The 25580-nt window shown below is 35.0% G+C and overlaps 1 protein-coding gene across 2 annotated transcripts in view; it reads right to left on the bottom strand.

Annotated features, from left to right (window-relative positions):
• The window catches only part of METTL8 (methyltransferase 8, tRNA N3-cytidine), an 87059-nt gene that overhangs the window by 13790 nt on the left and 47689 nt on the right, over window positions 1–25580 (bottom strand). For both annotated transcript variants that reach the window (XM_081262228.1, XM_081262227.1), the window contains 3 exons: window positions 12752–12843; window positions 1320–1675; window positions 282–331 (listed from right to left, as the gene is read on the bottom strand). In XM_081262228.1, coding sequence (XP_081118354.1) covers window positions 282–331; window positions 1320–1675; window positions 12752–12836 — 491 coding nt within the window. In that variant the 5' untranslated portion in view covers window positions 12837–12843. The remainder of the gene's footprint in view (window positions 1–281; window positions 332–1319; window positions 1676–12751; window positions 12844–25580) is intronic.

The following is a 25580-nucleotide window of genomic DNA, read 5'->3' on the forward strand; positions in this document are numbered from 1 at the left end:
AAAAAAAAAAAAACCTCTTGCTCTTTTCTTGTCTTCTTATCCTCATAAACGCAGGCTTCAAACACATGGTGGACAACCCGTGTCTGTGAAATACCATTTTCAGAGTAATTCCAACTTCATGTAAATTAGTCACTGAGACTTCTTTTGGAAAATGTTTTAGTTATTGTTTATGTGGGAATTAAGAACACCACTGGCATATACATGACAACATTTTTTCAAAATTTCTCAACATCTCATAAATATGCAAACTTCTGTAGGAGAAAACTCTAAATAAAACTCACTGCAAGGTGTTCAGTATTGGAAAAACACTATTTCCAGCACCACAGCCAACCTAAAATGAAGAGAATAAACAAATACCATGAATGCATTACATTTTCCACACAATGTCAGATTTTCTGTTTTTTAAAAACAAGAAGTTTACTAGATCTCTGGGTATAGTAGGGCTTTCTATATTCAAAAACAATGAAATAAATCACAAGAATAACACTGAAAATTTGACTATGAAAATATTTTAAATTTGTATACACCAAACCCCAAAATAAACCACATTAAAACTTTTGCAATAAATATGATAAAGGCTAGGGCTAATTAAACCTATACCCAAAGACATTCTGCTACAGAAACAATTTAAATGTCCAGTAGTATAGAAATAGATATGTAAAAATTATAGTTTTCCACATAGTAAAATAATTTGCATTGAGGAAAATGTTTACAGAGAACTTTTAAAGATAGGTAAAACTGCTTATGTTAAACAAAAACAAAGCAGAACCCCAAAATGTGTGTACAATATAAGCAAAAGGAGAAAAAAATCAATAAAATTTTAACAGTGTTTAAATCCTTTGGGGACTATAGATAACTTTATTTCTCTTATCTGCTTTTTAGCAAATTCTCTGTAATCAACATATCCCTTTTAATCAGAAAGACAGGTCTTAGTTTTAAAAAATAGAAAACAAAGGTCTACACTAGATAGAGCATATTACATATTTCACTTATTTCTATTTCACCTAAAGAGGTAACAACAGAGAGAGTAAATATGAAGACCAAAACGTTATAAATAGGTAAAACTGTTCTCACGGTAGAAATGAAAACAGTCAAATTTTTTTAAAAAGGGGGTAATAGAAATGAAACTGAAAGTCACAAGTTAAAACTTGACTGATTAAAGATGTGAGTCCCTTAAGTATTATTTATGCATAAAAGTACACTGAGCACTTAGATTTGATCATTTTCCACCTAAAACATCTGGAACATTAATAAAACATATGAAACATGCATTTGAAAATGTTGTCACTTCCCATTATTGTCCCTTAAGTATATAGTACCTCTAGTATTCTGAAATTGGCCCTGCTACCAGGAAACAATTCAGTCTTCAGGGGTCCTTTTCCAAGTTTTTTAGGGTCTAGGTTGGAAAAATCAGATCCTGCTTTGCTTGGGCCATCTGATGAGCCAGAACTTTTCTTAAAATGGTTTTTTTCTTCTTGTATTCTTGAGAAACAATTTGTGGCATTAGGTTTTATATGATCCCATGATGATTCTCTTGCATTCTCTTTAGTTTTTAGATCAATTGGAAGAATTTCAGGAAATTCCCTTAATAGCCAATTACGATTCTTGAAAAACTTATTCTTATGAATCTTGTAAAATACATCCCAGTATTTACTAGCTTCACTTTCATACTTATCTAAAAGAGAGGAAAAAAGAAAGTTATTTAACTATGAATCATATTTACTATTAGCTACTGTTTTGGTGACTATTTTTAATAAATATTGTTAAAAATGTACATTGTCAATAATTACATTTATGATTGAATATCTTTAGTTTTATAATAATTTTATTTATCTGATAAAAAGTTAAAATTAGAGGTTTGCTTACTTCTCTTCAAATTATCAATAAGTGAATTATTTAGTTCTACCCCCATAATTCTGCTTTTATCTTTAACAGTATGGCCATTTTTTATGAGTATAATCATTGAGAATTACTTTCTATAGTCTAATATTGGAATCTTAACAATCACATATTGTACTAATAATCTTTGTGGATTTTTACTATCTTACAGAAAGGATACCTTGTTTTATAAGTTTCCATTTGACAAATGTGAAAATTCATGATCAAAACAGAAATTGCATAATTCAAATGATAAATCAGGTATGGTAGTACATGCTTGTAATCCCCGCAACTGGGGAGACTGAGGCAAGAGGATGGCAAGTTCAAGGCCAGCCTCTGCAACTTTCAAGGCCCTAAGCAACCTAGCAATACCCTCTCTCAAAATAAAAAACAACAACAAAAAAAAAAAAAAACAAAGGGACCATGGGGCCAGGGTTAGGTCAAATGTCTCAAAGCTTCAGGCAATTCTTAGCCTCCTGATTCTTCCAATATGTACCTTACATTAAAATTTACTCCCAATCTTATTCATCCAACAAACATTTCTTGACTCCTATGAGATAACAGGCTAATCCCCAGGCTTAATCCATGAATTAAGAATTACTTTCAGGGCTGGGGCTGTGGCTCAGTGGCAGAGCACTTGCCTAGTATGTGTGGGGTACTGGGTTCGATCCCCAGCACCACATTAAAAAAAAAATAAACAAAATAAAGGCATTCTGTCCATACACAACTACAAAAAATTAAAAAAAAAATAAAAAAATAATTACTTTCACCCAATATAGACACATAACATTTTAAAAGTGGATGCAGATGATACAAAAGCTTTTTAATGGATATGGAGTATTTCCAAGATTTAGTTTTGGTGGGGAAAAGCAAGTTGTAAAACATCATATATATTATGCAACCATTCATTAAGAGAGAGGGGGGGGGCAAAGGAGGAGGAAAAATAAATGTGCATGTACACACAGAACCATTCATGTGTGTGTATATACACACTTACTTGTATAGGTACCAAATACCTCTGGAAGGGTAAGCACATATTAGTAACCTTGGATCTCTCTCAGGATATGAAAGGAGGAGCTAGGGATCATGATGTGGAGAATTTTCATTTGAATTTGATCCATGTGAATTTCCTAATTAAATAAATTAAAACTAAAACTAAAAGATTCATATTCTTCATCAGTATAAAGAAGCCCCTGTTCTCAGAACAAGCAGTTGCCTATGGTCAGGCTCATCATTGTTATATAGCCCTGTCCTGAAGCTTACAGTTTTCCTTTTCTTTCTTTCTTTTTTTATCTTTATGGCCTCCCACTATAGATCTCCACCCATCTAACCACAAGACTTCCTTCTCATCAAGACAATTGTATCCAGCAGCAGCAACACTGCTATGAAGTCAGGAACTCCAATTTGTACTTAAGATCTGAGAAATGAAAGTGAATCTTTATAACAAAAGAATTATGGGATGTTAAGTCCAAAACATGCTCACATCTGCACAAACAGAAGCAAGTCTATGTATGGTTTATCTAAAAATGTATATTTATCTTGAAAATAGTTCTATCTCCACTTTCAAAAACTGGAGGGTACTTACTGTGTAAGAAAACAAAACAAGCTTCTAAAAATTAGACTCAGGAGAAATTAAAAAACTGCCAAATTTCCCAAGGGTCTTTTTGAACCTTTTTCTCTTCTTTTGCCTTAGAAACTCTCTTTGTAACTCATTCCACGCAGGTGAAAGACTTTCTGCCTAATAAAAAGCAGCTAGAAGACCTATATTTAAAGATAAGAAGCTATTTAGTCATAGCTCTAGTATTCAGGTTTCCAAAGTCAAGTTACTTGAGAGGTAAATTTGAGCCTAATTACCAGTAACTAGAATACTATACCTTGATTAAGTTTGCATATATTCCCCTAGGAATTAATGGCAGCGAAGTAGAGAGTACAGGGGAATATCCTGGCAAACGTATGTGCATAGCAGTCCTATTTGTAATAGAAAAAAGTGGGAAAGAATTCAAGTGCCCAATGACATGGGAGCAAATAAATCATGCAAGTCAAACAGGGCAACTTTACATAGTAATTAAAAAATAAAGGCTAATTTACTAAGAGAAAAAAAATCACATCACAGTAAGCACACTGATGGTAAGTTTAAAATTTATTTTATATTCATTCATCACAGATGAAAAATTGAAGCAATGATAAGAATTTCATAATTATTAGGTATACTGTTCTATCTTTTGTAAAGTAGTATCTCTACATCTGACACAAAGATGAAGAATCTTAGCTGAATTCTTCATTCACCTAGCCTACAGTTTCCTCATTTAATGAGAAAGTTGAATTACAGTTCTCCGAATTAGTCTGCTTAAGCTCTAAAAATTCTGTGTATTTTTCTATTAAGCGCCATGAATTTTTAAAAAACAAACATGATTAGTTTTACAAACAGCACAATCTTGAATTGGACTGCTGGTCTAAACACGAGCCTGTTGCTTTAGTTTTTTAAAGTTTATAAAGAAAATTAACCTGTAATAATGTGATTGCAATCTGTTTTAGATAACAAATATCTGAGGCATCTAAATTGAACCCCAGTGTATGCAATTTTTTAAAAGAACTCAATTACTATTAGAAAACAATGGTTAATGTTTGCTAATATATCTATACTGTCAAGCTGTTTTTCAAGTCTTTCTCTCTCAAAAATTAAGAGAAAAAAATCAAACAATTACATGAACCATTATACCAATAACAACAATTTAAAATATCAATAGCTTTTAGAGAAAGACTGCCACTCATCTCTACTTCATTTTGAAATCACACTCGATTCCAAATAATGTTTATTTGAGGAGAGAAGAGTTAGCTACTGGCCTAATACTTGACTTGGGGTCCTTTAATTAGCAGAAAGAATTGGTAAAGTGATTCTTTTTCCTTTTCCTTTCTCTTTTTGGTACTGAGAATTGAACCCAGGCATTCCAAGCCTCTTTTTCTTTTAATTTTGAGAAAGGGTCTCCCTAAGTTGCTTAGGGCCTCACTAAATTGCTAAGACGGGCCTTGAACGTGTGATCCTCCTGCCTCAGCTTCTCATGTCACTGAGATTAATTATAGGTGTATGCCATTATGCCTGGCCAGTAAAATGATCAAAAAAAATTTGTTTTAAACAAAGGGTTTGAAAATCTCTGGTAAATATTTGGGCATATTTGTCTCCTTTTTAAAAATGGTCATTTAAACAGAAAAATCTATTTTAGTATTAGAAATTTTGGACTCACCTGAGAATTGGTTAGGAATGCAAATTCTTACATGATCCCTGTATTCACACCTTAACCCATGATGTATCAGACTACTCACCTGGCCAGGTGCCCATTTAAACTTATAAGGAATTCAGGAAGGCCCTGAATGTGGGTAAGTATTAAAACAAATAAGGGCTAGGGGTGTAACTCAGAGGCCACTGGGTTTAACTGGTACCACCCCCTACCCAAAGATATACCATAGATTGTCAGGAAGTCTATGGAATAAAAATTCACCATATGACACTAACAAATTACTTGCTTTCCCCACTATTCCTAAGTAGACAGTGGAGTATTCAAACAACCAGTCATGTTTTTGAATGGATTACAGATGCACCTAGCTAGATGTCCTTAGAGAGATCTGTGTTAGTTTGGGCTTTCTACTGTAGATATCTGTAATGTACCTTAAATCTCTGGGGTCAAACTAATACATTTATGAACTGAAATAAAGATGAATATACAAAAAATAACAATAATCGCATATTAGATATTTATGGTATGTCAAGTAGTATGTCAAATGCTTTACTTGGACTATCCCCTCCCCATTTAATCCTAATAATATCTCCTATATAGACATTGCTATTCCAATTCATAAAGAAATCCAAGGTCAGAGGGGATAAAAAAAAATTCCCTAAGGTCACCTTGCTAGAAGGAGCAGAGTCACAACTTAGATCAAGTCTGTCAAATTCTGAAAGTTGTGCTCTTAACCATTATATTAACACCATCTTCCTAACACAAAGTCATGATCACCCCCCAAAATATCTCTGAAAATGATGTTTTTCTTTTTTTCTTTCCTCTCAATTATGAAACATAAAGATGAAAATTAAAACTTCAGTATGACTTCTAGTCAGTATAAGTAAATTGTAAAAAATAACACTGATTATATTTAACCTTCCTTAAATAGATCAGATGTACAGAATTAATTAAATCTTATTTTCATATTGTATGAAATATAAACTATGCTAGGTTATATGATGAAATTATGATGAACAACAGTAATATAAAATACTCTGTAAGAATAGACGTGTGAGAGAGAAAGAAAACAAAGAAGCGGCACCAATGGGTCTCTTACAGCTGTGCTTTAAGCAATATTTCAAATCAATGCTGGCAAATCCATAGTTCCCAGTGATGTGTGACAGCTTTTGAGGCCCCACGGAAGCTTAATCAAACTCATCATAATGATGAGCACGAGACAACAAACACCTTTGATGCATGATTTAATTTCCTGAACTGCATGAGTATCTGTGATAATAGTGGAAGTGGAGGAGTTACTCTCTGACCATGAGTGAAAAATGGTTTCAACCTGCTGTTAACCCTGCCACAAGTTCAGGTCAATAATGATAAAAAAAAAAGAGTATAGTTTTGAGAAATTTATATCAATTTTATCTTGTCTAAGTGACCTCCTAACAGGTGTATGAATCATTAATTCTCCTTGGAGAAACATTTTTTTTCTTTTTGCATTCCTAAGTTGCCAATTCAGGGGTAACTGCTCCGTGCCAGTGGCAGTAAAAGGGGTGTAGTGATCTGTTTAACAAAGCCAGATGAAGCAACTTCTCAATTATTCACTTACTAAATTCAATACTGCTGAAGAAGGAATATGGCATACTAACTATACTTAAATATTCAGATTCATTCTGAATCACCCCGAACATCATAACTAAAAAACTGAATTAAACCATTTATGTATCTGGCATATATGATATGATTAATATGAATTATGAAAATTTATTCTAAGTTGCCATGTAACAAAAAGCAATTTGAAGTTATTTTTGCACATCAATTACGAAAATACCTGAGCTCTCAAAGTTGGAAATTTCCACATGTCACTGATGAAGTTCATTGTCTAATAAAAGAGACCTTTTAAAATTTCTAAATTAGAAGTGTATTTCTGAGAGTGCTGCATGAAACTTTAAACAGTCAAAGGCATCTTAGAAACAAGTAGTCTATATTTATCAGCACACAACTTTTAAGATAGGTTATCCATGATAGCAAGACAAGCTAGGTTAGCATTGCCACCTTCACTGATTAAGGGCAGCTAGTGAGGGCTATCTCAGTCTCTGCAACTACCTTTGCTTCAAAGAACTTTGCCATTCATTTTCTTTTTTTCATATAGAACATTCTCTTAAGTAGTAAGGTATTCACAAGGCAGGGTACAATAAGACTCTTATTATTTTACTTGATAGAGATGACCCATCCTAGGTAGGTAGTTATTTACAAAGATACTTTAAAGTGGAAATAGCATCTGCTTTTGTTATTAAGTTTAAAAAACCTGGGCTGGGGTTATGACTCAGTGGTAGAGCACTTGCCTAGCACATGTGAGGCCCTGGGTTCAATCCTCAGCACCACATAAAATAATAAACAAAATAAAGGTATTGTGTCCATCTACAACTAAAAATACTTTTTAAAAAAAAGTTTAAAATACCTATTACATTAGCTATGTAACCAGCTGAGATATAACACACTGGAGATCTTCTTAGAAAATTATAAAATATAACCATATAAACTCAAAACTGCCAAATATATCTTTCTCATTTCTGAGTTAACCTTCATTTAAAAAAAATACGAGCTATAATAAAATTTAAAAGTAATTACAAAAAGTAAATGTGGAATCAAAAATCTTTACTCTGGCAATCTAACTGAATGAAATATTACTAAGGAGAGCCTGAATGCTATGCATTTTAACCATAGAAACAAGATTGTCAACCACCATTCAGCAAAAGATTATTATTTGTGACTCATAACTTCTTTTTTTTTCTTATAATATTTTTATTTTTATTTTTTTATTGGTTGTTCACAACACTACAAAGCTCTTGACATATCAGGTTACGGGGGTGTTTCCTGGCATTGGTTCTCACCAACAGATGAGACAATAGGTGAGAAGTGGGAGACGGGAGTGACAGGAGAGTATAACATAGACTAAGAGAAATGGGCCAGAATTGGCCAGCATGGGAGAACAACCAGTATTTCCTCCCAGTGGCATTAATAAAGTGAGATAAGATCAATAAACAGTGCTCCTACTGAAAGAATGAACAAGGCTCATTGTTGGAGAAAATGCCCGTTTATTGAGGAAGAGCTCTGCATATTTATAGAGCTGGGGGTGGTTTGACAGTTAAACAGTTGAAGGGTTTGACAGTTGGCATGGGGTGTTTTCTGATTGTGGGTAAGGATCATGTGAGCCAGCAGGGCTAGTCTGATTGGTGGGTAAGGATCATGTGAGCCAGCAGGGCTAGTCTGATTGGTGGGTAAGGATCATGTGAGCCAGCAGGGCTCACCATTGGACAGCTCTTCTCGGGGTATGGGGAAGTTAGTCTTTGGAACTGGGGCGACTCCCAACACCTACTGTATAATGATCTGTACACAGAATACTTTGTGATGGGAGAGCTTGGCTCTTTAAAAACTTTAAAAACTCTCCTAGGTAAGAAAAGATGGTTAACAGAGGCAGTGGTGAAAGAGCCAGATCAAGGCTTCCTTGGGGTTCTCACAAAATTTGGGAGCAGAGCTTTTAAACAGTCTATTTACCCTGATCCACATTCATCAGAGAATATCAAATTGGAAGCCTCACCTGGGGCTTCGGCAGAGTGGTAGGTCTATGAGCACTAGCAGAAACTGCACTATATGGCTCTCATTACAATGTCCTATCATTTGACATAGTTCCTCAGAACACAAGTCTCCCTGTAGCCTCAGCTACTTCTCTGTGCCACCTTGCTTTAAGTGTGATAAGATGGCCACTTCATAATGCACTCCTTCCCCTACAGTGGTTCCCTGACATACAAGAAGCCCACTGCACCAAATTGTGTTATGGGGGAAAACAGAGGGGACCCAGCAGAAACCTGTACGCCTTTGAGTCATTTTGAAATGGAATCTTTTGCTCTGTTTCTTGGGAGCAGCTAAAAAACTTCCACAGAAAAGAATGGACATACTAATAAGCAAATCAAATGCCTCAACGTGGCACTATCAGCCCTCTCTTGCCTGCTTTTCCTGTTTCTATAGAGAGAGGCCAGTCACCACCTTTCTATTTTGGTCACACTATGGTTCTGTGGGAACTGTCATTTTCCTTTACTGCGGTTTCCGAGGCCCTAAAATAACCTTCTCATTAGCTTCACTCAAGTTCATTGTTAACATAAATAGGACAAAATAGGCAGCCGTGTACAGAGCACTTTAAAGGAACAGTATCAGCCATGCTCATCTATCTATGATCTGAACAGATATATTCAAAAGAGGGTTAAAAAAAACTTGTTTTTTTTTTTTTTGCATTATCAGGAAATACACTGTGGATCATTTTCAACTTCCTGGAAGTGAATTAAAATGACTGATAACTTTTAATTCAGTTTAGGCTTGACTCTCTCTGTCAAATCCAGGTGGCCACTAGCAGAAGTTTGAGTAATGTGGAAAATATGTCTGTGCAGCTGCTGGAAAAGAAGCAAAGTTACACTTCCTCAAAAACAGTGTGACAGAGTCCTGCAAAGGAATGCAATGTTGGCTGATCTGTAGGCAGTATTGCCACTGGTATGTACCCTCAAATCCAGCCCCAACACTCCCTGGCCATATTCCATCCTGGGACTGCACGGTTGGAACTTATAAAAACAGAATGATTCCACTGTGAATCAGGTGCTCTTATTTACTGTCCATCCCCAAAGACACATTAATGTTTAGGAGGAGGAAGAAGAACTACCTATAAGGCATAGCAAACAATGACAGAGGTTAAGATAGGTTATCCATGATACCAAGAGAGGCTAGGTTAGCATTGCTATCTTCACTGATTAAGGGCAGAGCTAATGAGGGCTGTCTCACTAGTTCAGTCTTTACAACTACCTTTGTTTCAAAGAACTTCAGCCTCAACTGTAGACTAAAGTTACTAGAATAATAGTTAACCACCAATGGAATTGATGATTTTTGCTGTTTGGCTTACACAGGAAGCAAACATTTTTCTCTGGGAGTTTCAGGACAGCTATCAATCTATGAAAAAAAAATTACCTTAGAACTTGTAGAATATTTTCTGTAAGGACCAGGTAGTAAGTTCTTTGGTCTTTGTTGAACACATTCAGTTTCTGTTGCTATTTAACTCTGTACTTATAGCTCAAAAGCAGCCATAGACAGTATGTCAAGAGATGAGTAAGTCTGTTTTCTAATAAAACTTTATAAAAATAGGAAGCAGGCTGGATACGGCCCATAAGCAATAGTTTGCTGACTCTCACTTTATCATTAGGTTATACTTACATTGCTATAAGAGTGATCAGAATATGATGACCAGAACCAAGTGTTCTGGCAACTAATCCATAGTATTAGAGGCCAGAATGGGGGATATTCTTTTTATGTGTGAGAGGTCTGTGGGAGTACTATAATTGGGAAGGAGCATGAGAAAGCTGCTAGGTTACTGGTAATATTCTATTTCTTGATGTGGGTGCTTTTTACATAGATATATTCATTTTCTGAAAATTCACTGAACTTTGTGAAAATCCATTTATAAATTGCATAAATTTCTGTATCTATTTGATACTTCAATAAACTGTTTTTTAAAAAAGAAAGAAAAAAAGAACCAACATGTTCTAAAGAAGATATCATTTTAAGAAAAATAAGGTGGAAAATCCCATATGGACAGGGTAGGAGTTGGGCAGAGGATCTGTGGGTTCCCAGTTATGCAGTGAGGACATAGGCCAACTTCTTTTCTTTTCTCTTCTCTTTTCTTCATCCCTCCATCCTTTCCTTCCTGTGCTTTTTAAGAAAACATTGTGAAAAGCATGCACAAGATAAAACTTAACATCTTAACCATTTTTAAGTTCAGTAGTGTTAAGTATATTCACATTGTTGGGAAACAGATCTCTGGAATGTCTCCATCTTGCCAAACATTAACTCTAAATCTACCAAATAACTGTCCTTTCCCCCCCCCCCCCAACCCTTGGCAACAACTATTTAGCTGTTTCTATGAATTTGACTACTTTAGATACATCATGTAAGTGGATCATACAGTATTTTTCTGTTTTGTGATTGGCTTATTTCACTTAGCATGATGTCCTAAAGGCTTATTCGGTGGTATGTGACAGGATTTCTTTCTTTCTAAGGTGGGATAACATCCATCTTATGTATATTGTGGGAAGCCATTCTAACACGTGATTGGGTGACTCCCGTTAAGGGCCTGAGGCGCTTTGGCTCTGTCGAAGCTTTCCCGACCCTTTCCTGATGAGAGAGCCCATCCGTGTGGGGGTGTGCCTGACCACTGACCCCGGGGACCCAATCACTGACCCTGACCTTGGAGTGCAGCCCCCCCTCAACCTTCATTGGATGGAATTCTCCCCTGAATCTGTTGTTCCCCAAAAAAGGGCTACTCCCAGGCGTGTTCGTTCTCTCTCTCTCCTGCTAGCCCTGAATAATCCTCGCTGCCCTGCTGGGCGGCTAGAGGTGGGAACCAGAGAGGTGAGCCATCTCGGACCTAGCAATATAAATAAGGTAACTGGTCTGTGTGTTTTATTTTGATCTCTTCTAACTAACTTTATGCCTAGAACCTCATTAATGAAACCATTGCGCAGGCCGCGTGGTAGAGTATATACTACATTTTGTTTATAACATTCATCCAACATGGTTGTGTTGCTTCCACCTTTTGTCCTTAGAACACCAGTCTTCTTCCTTTGGCAGCCTCCTAGCAGCTTTAGCTACTGCTCTGTGCAACCTTGCTTTAAGTGTGATAAGATGGTCACTTCATAATGTATTCCTCCCACTGCTGTGGTCCTTTGACATACACATGAAGCCCACTGCACTGAGTAGTGTTGCAGGGAGGATGCAGAAGGGATGTAGTGGAAATTTCTACCTCTTTGAGTCATTTTGAAATGGTATCTTTTGTTCTGTGTCTTCACAGCAGCCCATCATAAATAGTGCAGCTATGAGCATGGGAATGCAATCTCACTTTGAGATCCTGCTTTCAATTTTTTTTAATGTAACCCCAAAATGATTTGCTGGATCATAATAGGAATTCTATTTTTAATTTTTTGAGAACTTCTATACTGGTTTCCATAGTGGCTGCACCATTTTACAATCCCACCAATAGTGCACAAGGGCTCCTATTTCTCTACATCCTTGTCAACACTTTTCATTTTCTATTTTTTTGACAGTAGCACAGGCCAATTTTTAAAAAAGCCATTTGTGAAGGCTGACAAGACTTTACCTAAATTAAACTCTAAATACATAGTCCTCCAAGAAAATGCTTTTGATCTTTATTGAAACTTTGATATGACTTTATCTTCTTCACTCAAAGTTCATGAATATGTTCAAAGTTCCTAGCAAGTGAAACGCACAATAGCATAATGAAAGTAGCATAGCAAGAAGAAAAATTTAAAGTTATATTTTCATATCTTGTTTAAAATGCCATCCATATGTGTATCTTCCAGAAAAAGCATTATGACTACCAAAAGACCAATTATAGGGTGAATACATAATTTATTTCATTAATTTTGGTCCTACTACCCTGGAAGAACTAGGAATTCTACCAAAGGGAACAAGTGGACTGACTGGCTTAGGTAGAAGCTATGAACGCTCAGAAGCAATGACACCAGCTAGCTATGAACTGAACCGGTGGAAGGTAAGAGAAGTCAGGCTCTAGGAGCCACAATGTCATAGGCTACCTTGCTCTTCTGGAATGACTTGCACCGCTGAATTTTCTTCTACTTTTTTTCTGGCTGCTTCTTCTTCTTCTTTAGACCACTGCATGTGATCCCTAGGGGGTTAAAAAAAAGAAATAAAAAGATTATAAAATGTGCTTTATAATTGAAGAAGGCAGAAAAAAAGTGACCAGGGATTCCATCTTTTATTCTAGATTAGGCAAACACAAGTGATAACAAATTCCATGTTGAATGAATATACTTTGTATCAGATATCCCTCCTAATGGTGTTGGAGTCACCCTGCAACTCCTTTGGTTCTTCTATTTTTATCTGGCCATGCTGCCAGTCCCAGCTACTTGTGGGAAATGGCTGCTAAAGTAACGTCCCCAGAACACTCTGGTGAATTATTACCTGTGTACTGGTACAGTTTGCTATTTTTTTACTCCAAGGCTAATTTATTCGACTTTTTGTTTATTTATGAGCAGAGCATTCTTTAATAATATTTTAACATTATTTTTATAACACTTGCATTTTGTTACTTTACCATCAGATTCAAGTTTTAAAATGTTTGGTACTTACCCTGCAATTTAAAAAGTAACTTTAGATTTTTTTATTAGCTACCTTAGTTTCTAAAAATGAATTCATTTAACATTTAAATGGTAAAAGTAAACTGATACAGCATATAAAAGGGTCATTTTTTTAAGATTTAGCCCTTTTTTATAAGTATATTTTAGTTTCATAATTATTTTCTCTATATGAGAAGATACTCCTTTGTGCTGTAAAAATGTGTCTTGTTGCCTACCATGTGTGAGGCCCTGATTTAATCCCCAGCACCACAGAGGTAGTGGTGGAGGTGGGGTATTTCTTAGAACAGAAGCAATATCTGTATACAAAAAAGGTGATTTGGTTTTGGTTTCATTTTTTACAAAGCTGTGTTTCTTTTTTTACAAGAGGTTAGTTTATAAGTGAGTGAAACAATTTCTTGAAACAAATCATTTTTCTACATAAGAAAAACAACAACAACAACACACCCTACATTCAAGTCCTTATAGCCTACTGATATCTACACCTTCACACTGTAACTATATATTTGTATTCATCTGATGAAAAAGGAAAAATTATAAAGTTCTTGAAGATGCATCATTAATGGTGACTGACAAACATTAACTAAGCAGTTAGAATAATCATAATTGCAACCATTTATTATTTATTATATGTCAGGCACTGTTAAGCATATTTCATACATATTTGTCCTATCTAATGCTTTCAAAAATCCTGTGACAGGGTTTTAATCATGTTCATTTTGCATATGAAGAAATAAAAGTGTAGTAACTCACTTAAGGTCCTATAGTCAAAAGGTGGCAAAACCAGAATTCAAACCCAGCTTTATGTCATATCAAAGTCCACCTTCTCATCCATTCATCTATTATTATCTACCAACACAGTAGGGGATACTGAGAGATTTTAAGACTTAATCTTGTCCATCAAAGGCATATACTCTCCTATTGCAGGCAGACAAACAAAACGTAAATACTACAATGGAACAGACATGGTTAGCACCTGATGAATGGGAGTATAGCCAATTAATGCTGGCTAGGGCAAAGAAGAAGGCTTAAGGGGAAGGTTGGTTTGGCATCAGGCAGGGGATTGGGCAGTGGGGCAATTACTTTTGCCATTAAGAAGCTGGCAATATGGACAGCATATTACAGGAAATAATGAAAAATTCCATTTTGATTGGTTCTCTTGGGCAACTGCAGATGAAGTTGGGATCTGGTCAGATTTCAGAGGATTTTAAGTTATGTGCAAGATGCAATGGAGTGGGGAAGGACTGGAGGCAGACCAATTAGACTGTTGCAGTGGTCTAGGAGTAATGAGTACCAGGATTAAGGTGGAGATAACGGAAAACACAAAAAGACAGTGGAGTGGGAGACACTGAAAAAAATCATAGTTATGACCTGGAGATGAACTCGATATTAAAGGAGAAGAAGAGTAAGAGTCAGGAATGATTCCAAGGTTTTAACCCTTAGTATCTAGGAAAGCAGGAATAATGATGACAGAATAGAGTTGCTTTGGGTAGAATGATGAGAAGCTTGGTTCTATTTTAACTCATGTTTATGCAATCAGATATCAGAGGATAGAGTCAGGTGACCAAACTAAAATACACTATGGAAAGATAAGAATCTATTATCTTTTTAAAAGGATCAAAAATGGTATACTGGATCTCTAGGAAAAGGGAGTGAGAATGTAAAAATCAGAGTTTCACAGATGAAAATTTAACCACCAGTATTTAAAAAAAAACCAGTTATATCCCAATCATTAAGAAGCTTGTCACTTGCTTTAATAAATGAAATTAGAATAGATTTTTGTTATGATTCCTTTTAATAAATGTAAGTAATTATAAATGAATTGAGGCTGGGAACTATACATTTTGCATGACTGTTATGACATTAAAGACAACAAGTCATCTGCTTAAAAAATAGTGTTACTAAGGCTGGGGATGAATTTCTCACCTATAAATTTTTATAAAACATAGGAAGAAAACAGAACAATTGCTTTCTCTATAGAGAACCAAGTGGTGAGCCAACAAGAGTATATGGAGTCTTCAGCTTGATTAAGCACGTGTTTTAAACTGCTGGTTTAACTTCCTACTTCTTAAGTATTTAATAGATTTGGTTATTTCTTAAATTGTCCTAACATCCTTATACTGTTTTTTATGTTGTTTCATTTTCTTAACTGTTAAGGGAATATTATACCCCAAGTTCCTGCAGAACAGATTTTCCCACTATATAGTTACAGAATCCGCTCAGAAACCTACAAAATGTTCCCACTCTATTTATGGGGACTTCCTCCAGACCTGCTGCTTTATGGCAGTTCTTTATAAGTCTGATTCATACAAACCAAAATCCAACAGCCAGCAATAAGAATCACTCAAATATTTTTACAAGTAATAAATACAACAATAGAATTTAAGCATAGAGACAAATAACTAATAATAAAACTAAAATAATTAGGCTAACAACTAAAACGAAAACCAAAGACAGAAATGGTTACACTGTTTTGGCTTATGAAATGTACTACTTGGGATTTATTGTAACAAAAGAATAATAAAGTTCTATAGAGAAAATATCTTTACAAAGATGTTCATTGAACATTAAATAAAATAGCAAAAAATTGGAAACAAACTCAGTCATTGGGGAATGAAAAAATAAGTTAACTTAAAGGAATATTATAAAGACATTTCAAAAAAAATTTCACTACCATGTGATAATGTCAAAAAGTATTTGTGAAATTAAACTAGGTTAAAAAGGCAGATTCCAAAATTGTGTTTGTGTTAAAATTATAACTGTTTAAAATTATATACACATTGAATAAAGATGCTAAATGGTGAAATAATAACAATTACATTAGAGTAGCAGGATTAAGAGAGAACTATCTTAAAATTTCCTTAATATTGTAAAGCTTTTTCAACTAAAAATAATTTTTAAAAGCTATATTTATATAAATACTATACTATATGTTTAAGACATATAATGATGGTCATTAAGACTTTTATATCACTGTTCATGGGGGAAAACAGTAATTCTTATTATAAAAGGGAACTTATGTTTCCTTAGAAAAAGAAAAAAACTAAAAAAAAAAGGAATTGAGAAGAAAATGCAAAATATACTCAATACTTTTCATGAAAATTTAGAAAAAAGAACACTCAAAAAAGAAAATAAAAGGGAAGGTTTTTTTTTTTTTTAGTAAGACAAATATTCATAATATGAATGGTAAAATTGGCCTCAGGATTTTGTAGTATTTATCTGTCCTGTGATCTCAGTTCATATATATGTATATATTTTACATATATACATTTCCTATTTCTTTTATATCTATGTTATAATTAAATGATGATTCTCTGTTTTAACTTTAAGCTGATGGTGGCAGCAGTCTAAATAATTGCATTTGTTTTGGTTTGAAGAAGTTAAAAGACACACATTCATACCATACTTGTTTAGCTTGTATACTAAAGTTTTTGAAGATTATACCTATAGAAAATTCTTCTAAATGTGGGGATGCTTCATATCGTAACTCTTAATATTCAGATATTAATGAAGAAAGCACCCAGTAAAACTACATAAACAGACTGTTTTCCTGTCTTTGTTATCTACCGTCTATATAAAGGTCTCAGTATAGTATAGTATTTACTTATTTACTTACTTACTTATTTATTTCTTCAGTGCTGGGGATTGAACCTAGGTAAGGCCTTGTGCGTGTTGGGCAAGCACCTTCCCACTGAGGTATACCTCTAGTCCAGAACATAATTTAAAGACAAATATGAGGCGGCTAGGGAATTTTAAATAAAATATTTATTTTTAAGTTAAAAAAAACAGGCTTTACTAGTTTCAGCCTAAAAGTATTTGAATAATTCTTACTTCTATAACAAATTCATATTTATTATATACATATTTTTCTATACAGCTCCAAAATCTTCATCATAATTATGACTAATATTGTACAGGACTTAGTTTGGGCCATGATGGAATATCTGGTAATGGGCTTAGTCTTCTTCTATAAAATATAAAACTGGATAAAATATATGAAGCAACTTTTTTCAGGCATTGGACTATATCAGACAATACTATGATCCATAAGATAGGAGAAACACAAAAGGTGAGTCCCCCCAGTTAACCAGACATTCTGTTTGGGGAGACTTCTAGACTGGTATAAATAGGTGAAGCCCCCCAAGAAGAGATAGTTGTTTTACTGAATGATAGTTTCCTGAGCTAAAAAAGCAGAGATCAGGGCTCAGAGTGGCTGTAGTAGTAAGAATTTGTGTAGCAGAATACTGAGAGAGTAGTAGATTCAGAGGAGGCCCCTAAGCCTACAAGAGAATTTCCCCAGAGTTTTTAGCTATTGCTAGCTGCTCATCCACAAGGTGAGGCTCCAGAAAACCTATGGGGGTGGGGGCAAAGAAAATCACTGGAGATAGGAAGTACTGTGCTTCTCTGGACTTCCAGCTAAGTTAGAATGGAGAGACCTCTCTGAACACCTCAGGTATTCAGTTAAAACCCTAGAAATCCCAGCCACAGGATTAGGAACCATTATAGACTCAGGCACATCAACATATCCCATTCTAACAACCTAAAATCAATACAACCCCAAACAAATCACTCAGTAAATTAGCCATTTACCAGGAAAAAAAACAAACAATACAAAACAAAAACTCAACATCTTTAAAGGAAGACAACATAATCTTAGACGCTGTACAAGATATTATCAATAATATTAATCATACAATAAAAATATTAATAATAATAAATAATATTAATCATAGCTATCAGATCTTCCTGATAAGATTGATGGTGGTATTAACAAATTGATTTTTAAATATTGCATAATAAAACGTGTCAATATTTGGAAGATCTACACAAAACAGAGCCAATCTTTTCCAAATTACCCATGCATGGTGCTACATAGGTAAAGAATCCACCCAAAGTGCAAGGTGCACCAAGGGATTATAATGTAGCAGAATATGAAAAGCTCATTCTTATGGTTTTATATTAGAAATTACAACAAAGAAACTGCCACTACTGATATTTAATGTAATATCAAAAAAATTTTCCACAATTAACTGGAAAAGGTTGTTAAAAACTCCTTTACAAGTACATATCTGTGTAAGGCCAAATTTCCTTCATGTAATTAAACATAAACATGTTACAAAAATTGGATGCAGAAGCAATTATGAGAATCCAGCATCATCCATTGAGCCAGACATTATAGAGACTTACAGACATTTAAAATAATGCCACTCTTTGTACTACATTTTTGGGAACATAAGATATTTTCATTAAAATGTCATTTATATAATACATAAGTTTTATTTTTATCTTGAAAATAATAAATATTTTTAATGTCTCAGTTTTAATTTCTAATATGGAAAATACCAACAGACCTAATCCATATAAATAAAAGACCTTTGGGGTCCTTAGTGATTGAAGAGTATAAAGGGGTCCTGAGGCAAAGATATTTGAAACTATAGTCCTAGAATAACCCCTAAAAAATAATGCAAAGATACATAGTCAAAAAGCCAGTAGTAAAAATAGAGTAAAAGAAAAAAAAGTATTCAATTTATCCAAAAGAAGACAGGAAAAAAAGGAACATAAGGAAAAGATGAGACTGAAAAAAAAAAGATACCTAAATAAAGTTCTATGAATTTACAACATTGTCAGGATAGGGCTGGATATTATCTATCTTCCTTTCCCTTCCCTTCCTTTTCCCTTCCCTTCTCTTTCCTCCTTCCTTCTTTCTTTTCCTGACTCCCTCCCTCCCTTTCTTTTATGGTGTTAACTTAATAGATCTAAAAGGTTACTTCATAGTTTTAATTTTTATTGCTTTTATTACTGAGTGTTTCCCCCTATATTCACACATACTTCCTCCTGGTTGAACTTTATATCTATATCCATGGCACACTTATCCATAGAGTAAAAGGTTTTAATGTTTTTCTAAGAATATAACAAACACTTTCTTAGCCTTGATATATGGCAATGGAAAAAATCATTTAAATTTTATGTCTCTCTCTTCTTTTGTATTAGTCAAATAAGGGTAACAGTTCTCAAAACAGTGTTCAAGTTAAGCTTAAGTACTCTGGGGTTATAATTATCCGATTTCATCAAATCTACAATGGCATAATTTTCTGTACTAGTAAGGAAAAAAAAGCCATTTCCAAGTACAATTTTAAGATGTCATCAATTACAAGAAGTGTCATGATTTAAGAGATGTTAATTGGTGAGAAATTGTGAGTCTCAGAATGGATAAAATATAGCTATTATAGGCCTATCAGCTAATAACTGAACTAGCTCCAGTTAAACCTTCTTTTCCTCTATTTATTCTAATGTATACTTTGACTCTGGCTACCTACTTTTCTCTTTGGCAATAATGAATATTTCAGTTGACTGTTGCTGTTAGCAATAAGTTTCTTACTTAGGAAGGAGAAGACATAAATACTGAAAATAATGCCTTCCCACTTCTACATACAATGCAATGGGTGTCACAGCTGCTGGGAGAAACCAATGTCCACTTCCCTCATTAAATATTTATTGGGAACCTATAATATATATCAGGCACCGAGCTGTCAATTGGGTACACAAAGATGAAGAAGACTTGGTAGAATTCAAAATTTTTGAGGAATTGTAATCTATACTAAAGAATACACACTTTATCATCAGTTAGATAACAAGATAGCGATTGGATGAGTAAAAGGGGCACTTTTTTTGGTTCTTTTTTAGTTATACATGACAGTAGAATTCATTCTGCTACAATTATACAAGCATGAAATGTATCTTATTCTAATTAAGACCCCATTCTTATGGATGTACGCTCTACCACTGAGCTACAACCTCAGACCAGAATGGTTTTCACTATGGTGTATTCATATATGTACATAGGAAAATTATTTCAGATTCATTCCACTGTCTTTTCTTTTCCAATCCCCCTTCCCTTCATTCCCCTTTGTCTAATCTACTGAATACCTATACCTCCCCTCACCCTCCTTATTGTGGGTTAGCTTCCACATATTAGTGAAAATATTTGACCTTTGACTTTTGGGGACTGGCTTATTTCACTTAGTGTGATAGTCTTCAGATCCAACCATTTATTTGCAAATGTCATAAAGTTACTCTTCTTTGTGGCTGAGTAATATTCCATTGTGTGTGTGTGTGTTTATATCACATTTTCTTTATCCATTCATCTCTTGAAGGAAGTCATTCTTTTTCTTTTAATTAAACTTTAAACAATACTGATGCATTTAAAATAGTCTTTCATCTCTACTTTATTATTATCACTATCCATGAGATAAGCACTGTTTTCAGGATAATGTGGACTTTTTCAGAATTTTTCTATGTATTTAAAAACAAAAATATATTGGGGCTGGGATTGTGGCTCAGCGGTAGATCGCTTGTCTAGCACGTGTGAAGCCCTGGGTTCGATCCTCAGCACCACATAAAAATAAAATAAATATAATAAAGATATTGTGTCCAGTTACAACTAAAAAATAAATATTTTTTAAAAAATAAAACCACCCTAAGATACCATCTCACTCCAGTAAGATTGGCAGCCATTATGAAGTCAAGCAACAATAAGTGCTGGCGAGGATGTGGGGAAAAGGGTACACTTGTACATTGCTGGTGGGACTGCAAATTGGTGCGGCCAATATGGAAAGCAGTATGGAGATTCCTAGGAAAGCTGGGAATGGAACCACCATTTGACCCAGCTATCGCCCTTCTCAGTCTATTCCCTGAGGACCTTAAAAGAGCATACTATAGGGATACTGCCACATCGATGTTCATAGCAGCACAATTCACAATAGCTAGACTTTGGAATCAACCTAGATGCCCTTCAATAGATGAATGGATTAAAAAACTGTGGCATTTATACACAATGGAGTATTACGCAGCACTAAAAAACGACAAAATCATGGATTTTGCAGGGAAATGGATGGCATTAGAGCAGATTATGCTAAGTGAAGCTAGCCAATCCTTAAAAAACAAATGCCAAATGTCTTCTTTGATATAAAGAGAGCAACTAAGGTCAGAACAGGGAAGAAGAGCATGAGGAAAAGATTAACATTAAACAGAGACGAGTGGGGTGGGAGAAAGGGAGAGAGAAGGGAAACTATATGGAAATGGAAGGAGACCCTCACTGTTACACAAAATTACATATAAGAGTTTGTGAGGGAAAAGGGGAAAAAAAACAAGGGAGAGAATTAAACAACAGCAGATGGGGTAGAGAGGGAACAGCAGATGGGGTAGAGAAGATGAGAGGGAAGGGGAGGGGGGATAGTAGGGGATAGGAAAGGTAGCAGAATACAACAGTAAAAAAAAAAACAAAGATATATAAATATTTGTAGCACAGAAATTCATTTTAAAAATGAGGTTATACTAGAGATACCTCTTCTAAACTTGCTCTTTTTATTTAATGATGCATTGTAACTATCTCTTTGTATCAGTATACAAAGATCTCTTATTTTTACTAACTGCTACATTATTCTCCAATGTATGGCTATAACCATACTTTATATGATTATAGCTTTTGAGGTATAACTGAAATATACTAAAATGCACATATTTAAGTTGTGTAACTTGATAAGTTTTGATATATGTAAACTCTGGTAAAATCATCACTACAGTGAAGATAACAAACATATGCACCAAACTTCAAGTTTCCTGGAGAGCTGGGGATATAGCTCAGTGGGAGAGCACTTGTCCAGTATGTGTGAAGCCCTGGATTCAATCCCCAGTACTGCAAAAAAAAAAAAAAAAAAAAAAGATTCCTTGTGCCCTTGGTAATTCCTCTCTTCCTCCCTTCTACTTCTTGCCTTCTCAGCAGTCCTCCGTTCCACCTTCTGTCTATAAAGAATGATTTGCATTTTCTTTTTTAATATTTTTTTTGTAGTTTAGATGGATACAATACCTTTATTTTATTTACTTATCTTTATGTGGTGCTGAGGATCAAACCAGGGCCTCACACATGCCAGGCAAGCGCTCTACCACTGAGCTACAACCCCATCCCAAAATGATTTGCATTTTCTAGAACAATACAAGAAAACATAGTATGTATAACAGTCCCACCTTACCTATGGAGGGTATAGTCTAAGGCCCCAGAGTGGATGCCTCCAATGGTGGGTAGTACCTAACCCTAGATATACTATGGGTATTTTCTTCTATATGCACACATATAATAAAGTTTAATTGATAAATTAGGCACAATAGGAGATTAACAACAACTAATAATAAAACAGAATAACAAACAGTTTACTGTGTTTAAAACTTATGAATTGTTAATTTCTGAAATTTTCCACTTAATATTTTAATTTTAATATTCAAATTTTCCATTTAATATTTTGGACCAGGACTGGGGATGTAACACAATGGTAGAGCCTAGCCTGTGTAAAGGACACACACAACACACACACACACACACACACACACATGGATGACAGTTAACATTGGGTAACTGAAATTGTGGGTAAGAGGAGACTACCATATTCTTTATTCCTAGCTCTGTTTACTCAGCATAATAATTTGAAATTCATTCATCTTTTTGTGTCTATTAATAGTAGGTATATGATTAAGTTTTAAAGAAACTGCCAAGCTGCACTGGGGATGTAGCTCAGTGGCAGGGTACAAGGCCTGAGTTCAGCACTCAGACGAAAGAAGGAAGGAAGGAAGGAAGGAAGGAAGGAAGGAAGGAAGGAAGGAAGGAAGGAAGGAAAGAAGGAAAGAAGAAACTTCCAAGCTGTATTCCAAAGTGGTTATACCATTTTTATATTCTCACTAACAATTTTATACACTAACAATGTATAAAATTCCATTTCCTCCACATTCTCACTCGCTCAGTATTTTGAATTTTATCTATTCCAATTAGTGTGAAGTGGTATATCATTGTGACTTTAATTTGCATTTCTCTAATGACTAATGATGTTGAGCATTTTTTTTCTTTTTTTTTATTGTTGGTCGTTCAAAACATTACATAGTTCTTAAGATATCATATTTCACAGTTTGATTCAAGTGGGTTATGAACACCCATTTTTACCCCGTATACAGATTGCTGTATCACATCAGTTACACTTCCATTGATTTACATATTGCCATTCTAGTGTCTGATGTATTCTGCTGTCTATCCTATTCTCTACTATCCCTCCTCCCCTCCCCTCCCCTCTTCTCTCTCTACCCCCTCTACTGTAAATCATTTCTTCCACTTGTATTTGCAATTTCCCTTCTCTCTCCCTTTCCCTCCCACCTCTCGTCCCTGTTTAATGTTGATCTTCTTCTCAAGCTCTTCGTCACTACCCTGTCCTTGGTTACTCCCCTTATATCAAAGAAGTCATTTGGCATTTGTTTTTTAAGGATTGGCTAGCTTCACTTAGCATAATCTGCTCTAATGCCATCCATTTCCCTCCAAATTCTATAATTTTGTCATTTTTCAATGCAGAGTAATACTCCATTGTGTATAAATGCCACATTATTTTTAATCCATTCATCTATTGAAGGGCATCTAGGTTGGTTCCACAATCTTGCTATTGTGAATTGTGCTGCTATGAACATCGATGTAGCAGTGTCCCTGTAGCATGCTCTTATTAGGTCTTTAGGGAATAGACCGAGAAGGGGAATAGCTGGGTCAAATGGTGGTTCCATTCCCAGCTTTCCAAGAAATCTCCATACTGCTTTCCAAATTGGCTGGACCAATTTGCAGTCCCACCAACAATGAACAAGTGTACCCTTTTCCCCGCATCATCTCCAGCACTTGTTGTTGTTGGACTTCATAATGGCTGCCAATCTTACTGGAGTGAGATGGTATCTTAGGGTGGTTTTGATTTGCATTTCTCTGACTGCTAGAGATGGTGAGCATTTTTTCATGTACTTATTGATTGATTGTATGTCCTCCTCTGAGAAGTGTCTGTTCAGGTCCTTGGCCCATTTGTTGATTGGGTTATTTGTTATCTTATTGTCTAATTTTTTGAGTTCTTTGTATACTCTGGATATTAGGGCTCTATCTGAAGTGTGTGGAGTAAAGATTTGTTCCCAGGATGTAGGCTCCCTGTTTACCTCTCTTATTGTTTCTTTTGCTGAGAAAAAACTTTTTAGTTTGAGTAAGAACCAATTGTTGATTCTAGTTGTTAACTCTTGCGCTATGGGTGTCCTATTGAGGAATTTGGAGCCCGACCCCACAGTATGTAGATCATAGCCCACTTTTTCTTCTATCAGACGCCGTGTCTCTGATTTAATATCCAGCTCCTTGATCCATTTTGAGTTAACTTTTGCGCATGGCGAGAAAAAGGGATTCAGTTTCATTTTGATGCAAATGGATTTCCAGTTTTCCCAGCACCATTTGTTGAAGATGCTATCCTTCCTCCATTGCATGCTTTTAGCCCCTTTATCAAATATAAGATAGTTGTAGTTTTGTGGATTGGTTACTGTGTCCTCTATTCTGTACCATTGGTCCACCTGCCTGTTTTGGTACCAGTACCATGCTGTTTTTGTTACTATTGCTCTGTAGTATAGTTTGAAGTCTGGTATCGCTTTACCGCCTGATTCACACTTCCTGCTTAGCATTGTTTTTGCTATTCTGGGTCTTTTATTATTCCATATAAATTTCATGATTGTTTTATCTATTTCTACAAGAAATGCTGTTGGGATTTTGATTGGCACTGCATTGAACTTATAGAGAACTTTTGGTAATATCGCCATTTTGATGATGTTAGTTCTGCCTATCCATGAACAGGGTATATTTTTCCATCTTCTAAGGTCTTCTTCTATATCTCTCTTTAGGGTTCTGTAGTTTTCATTGTATAAGTCTTTCACCTCTTTTGTTAGGTTGATTCCCAAGTATTTTATTTTTGGGGGGGATATTGTGAATGGAGTAGTTGTCCTCATTTCCATTTCAGAGGATTTGTCGCTGATATACAGGAATGCATTTGATTTATGCGTGTTGATTTTATATCCTGCCACTTTGCTGAATTCATTTATTAGCTCTAATAGTTTCTTTGTAGACCCTTTTGGGTCTGCTAGGTATAAAATCATGTCATCTGCAAATAGTGATAATTTAAGTTCTTCTTTTCCTATTTTTATGCCTTTAATTTCTTTCGTCTGTCTAATTGCTCTGGCCAGTGTTTCGAGGACTATGTTGAACAGAAGTGGTGAGAGAGGGCATCCCTGTCTTGTTCCAGATTTTAGAGGGAATGCCTTCAATTTTTCTCCATTCAGAATGATGCTGGCCTGTGGCTTATCATAGATTGCTTTTACAATGTTGAGGTATGATCCTGTTATCCCTAATTTTTCTAGAGTTTTGAACATAAAGGGATGCTGTACTTTT

The sequence above is a fragment of the Spermophilus citellus genome (genome assembly GCF_964194105.1).
Source record: "Spermophilus citellus genome assembly, chromosome: 11".
NCBI classification, from domain to species: domain Eukaryota; kingdom Metazoa; phylum Chordata; class Mammalia; order Rodentia; family Sciuridae; genus Spermophilus; species Spermophilus citellus.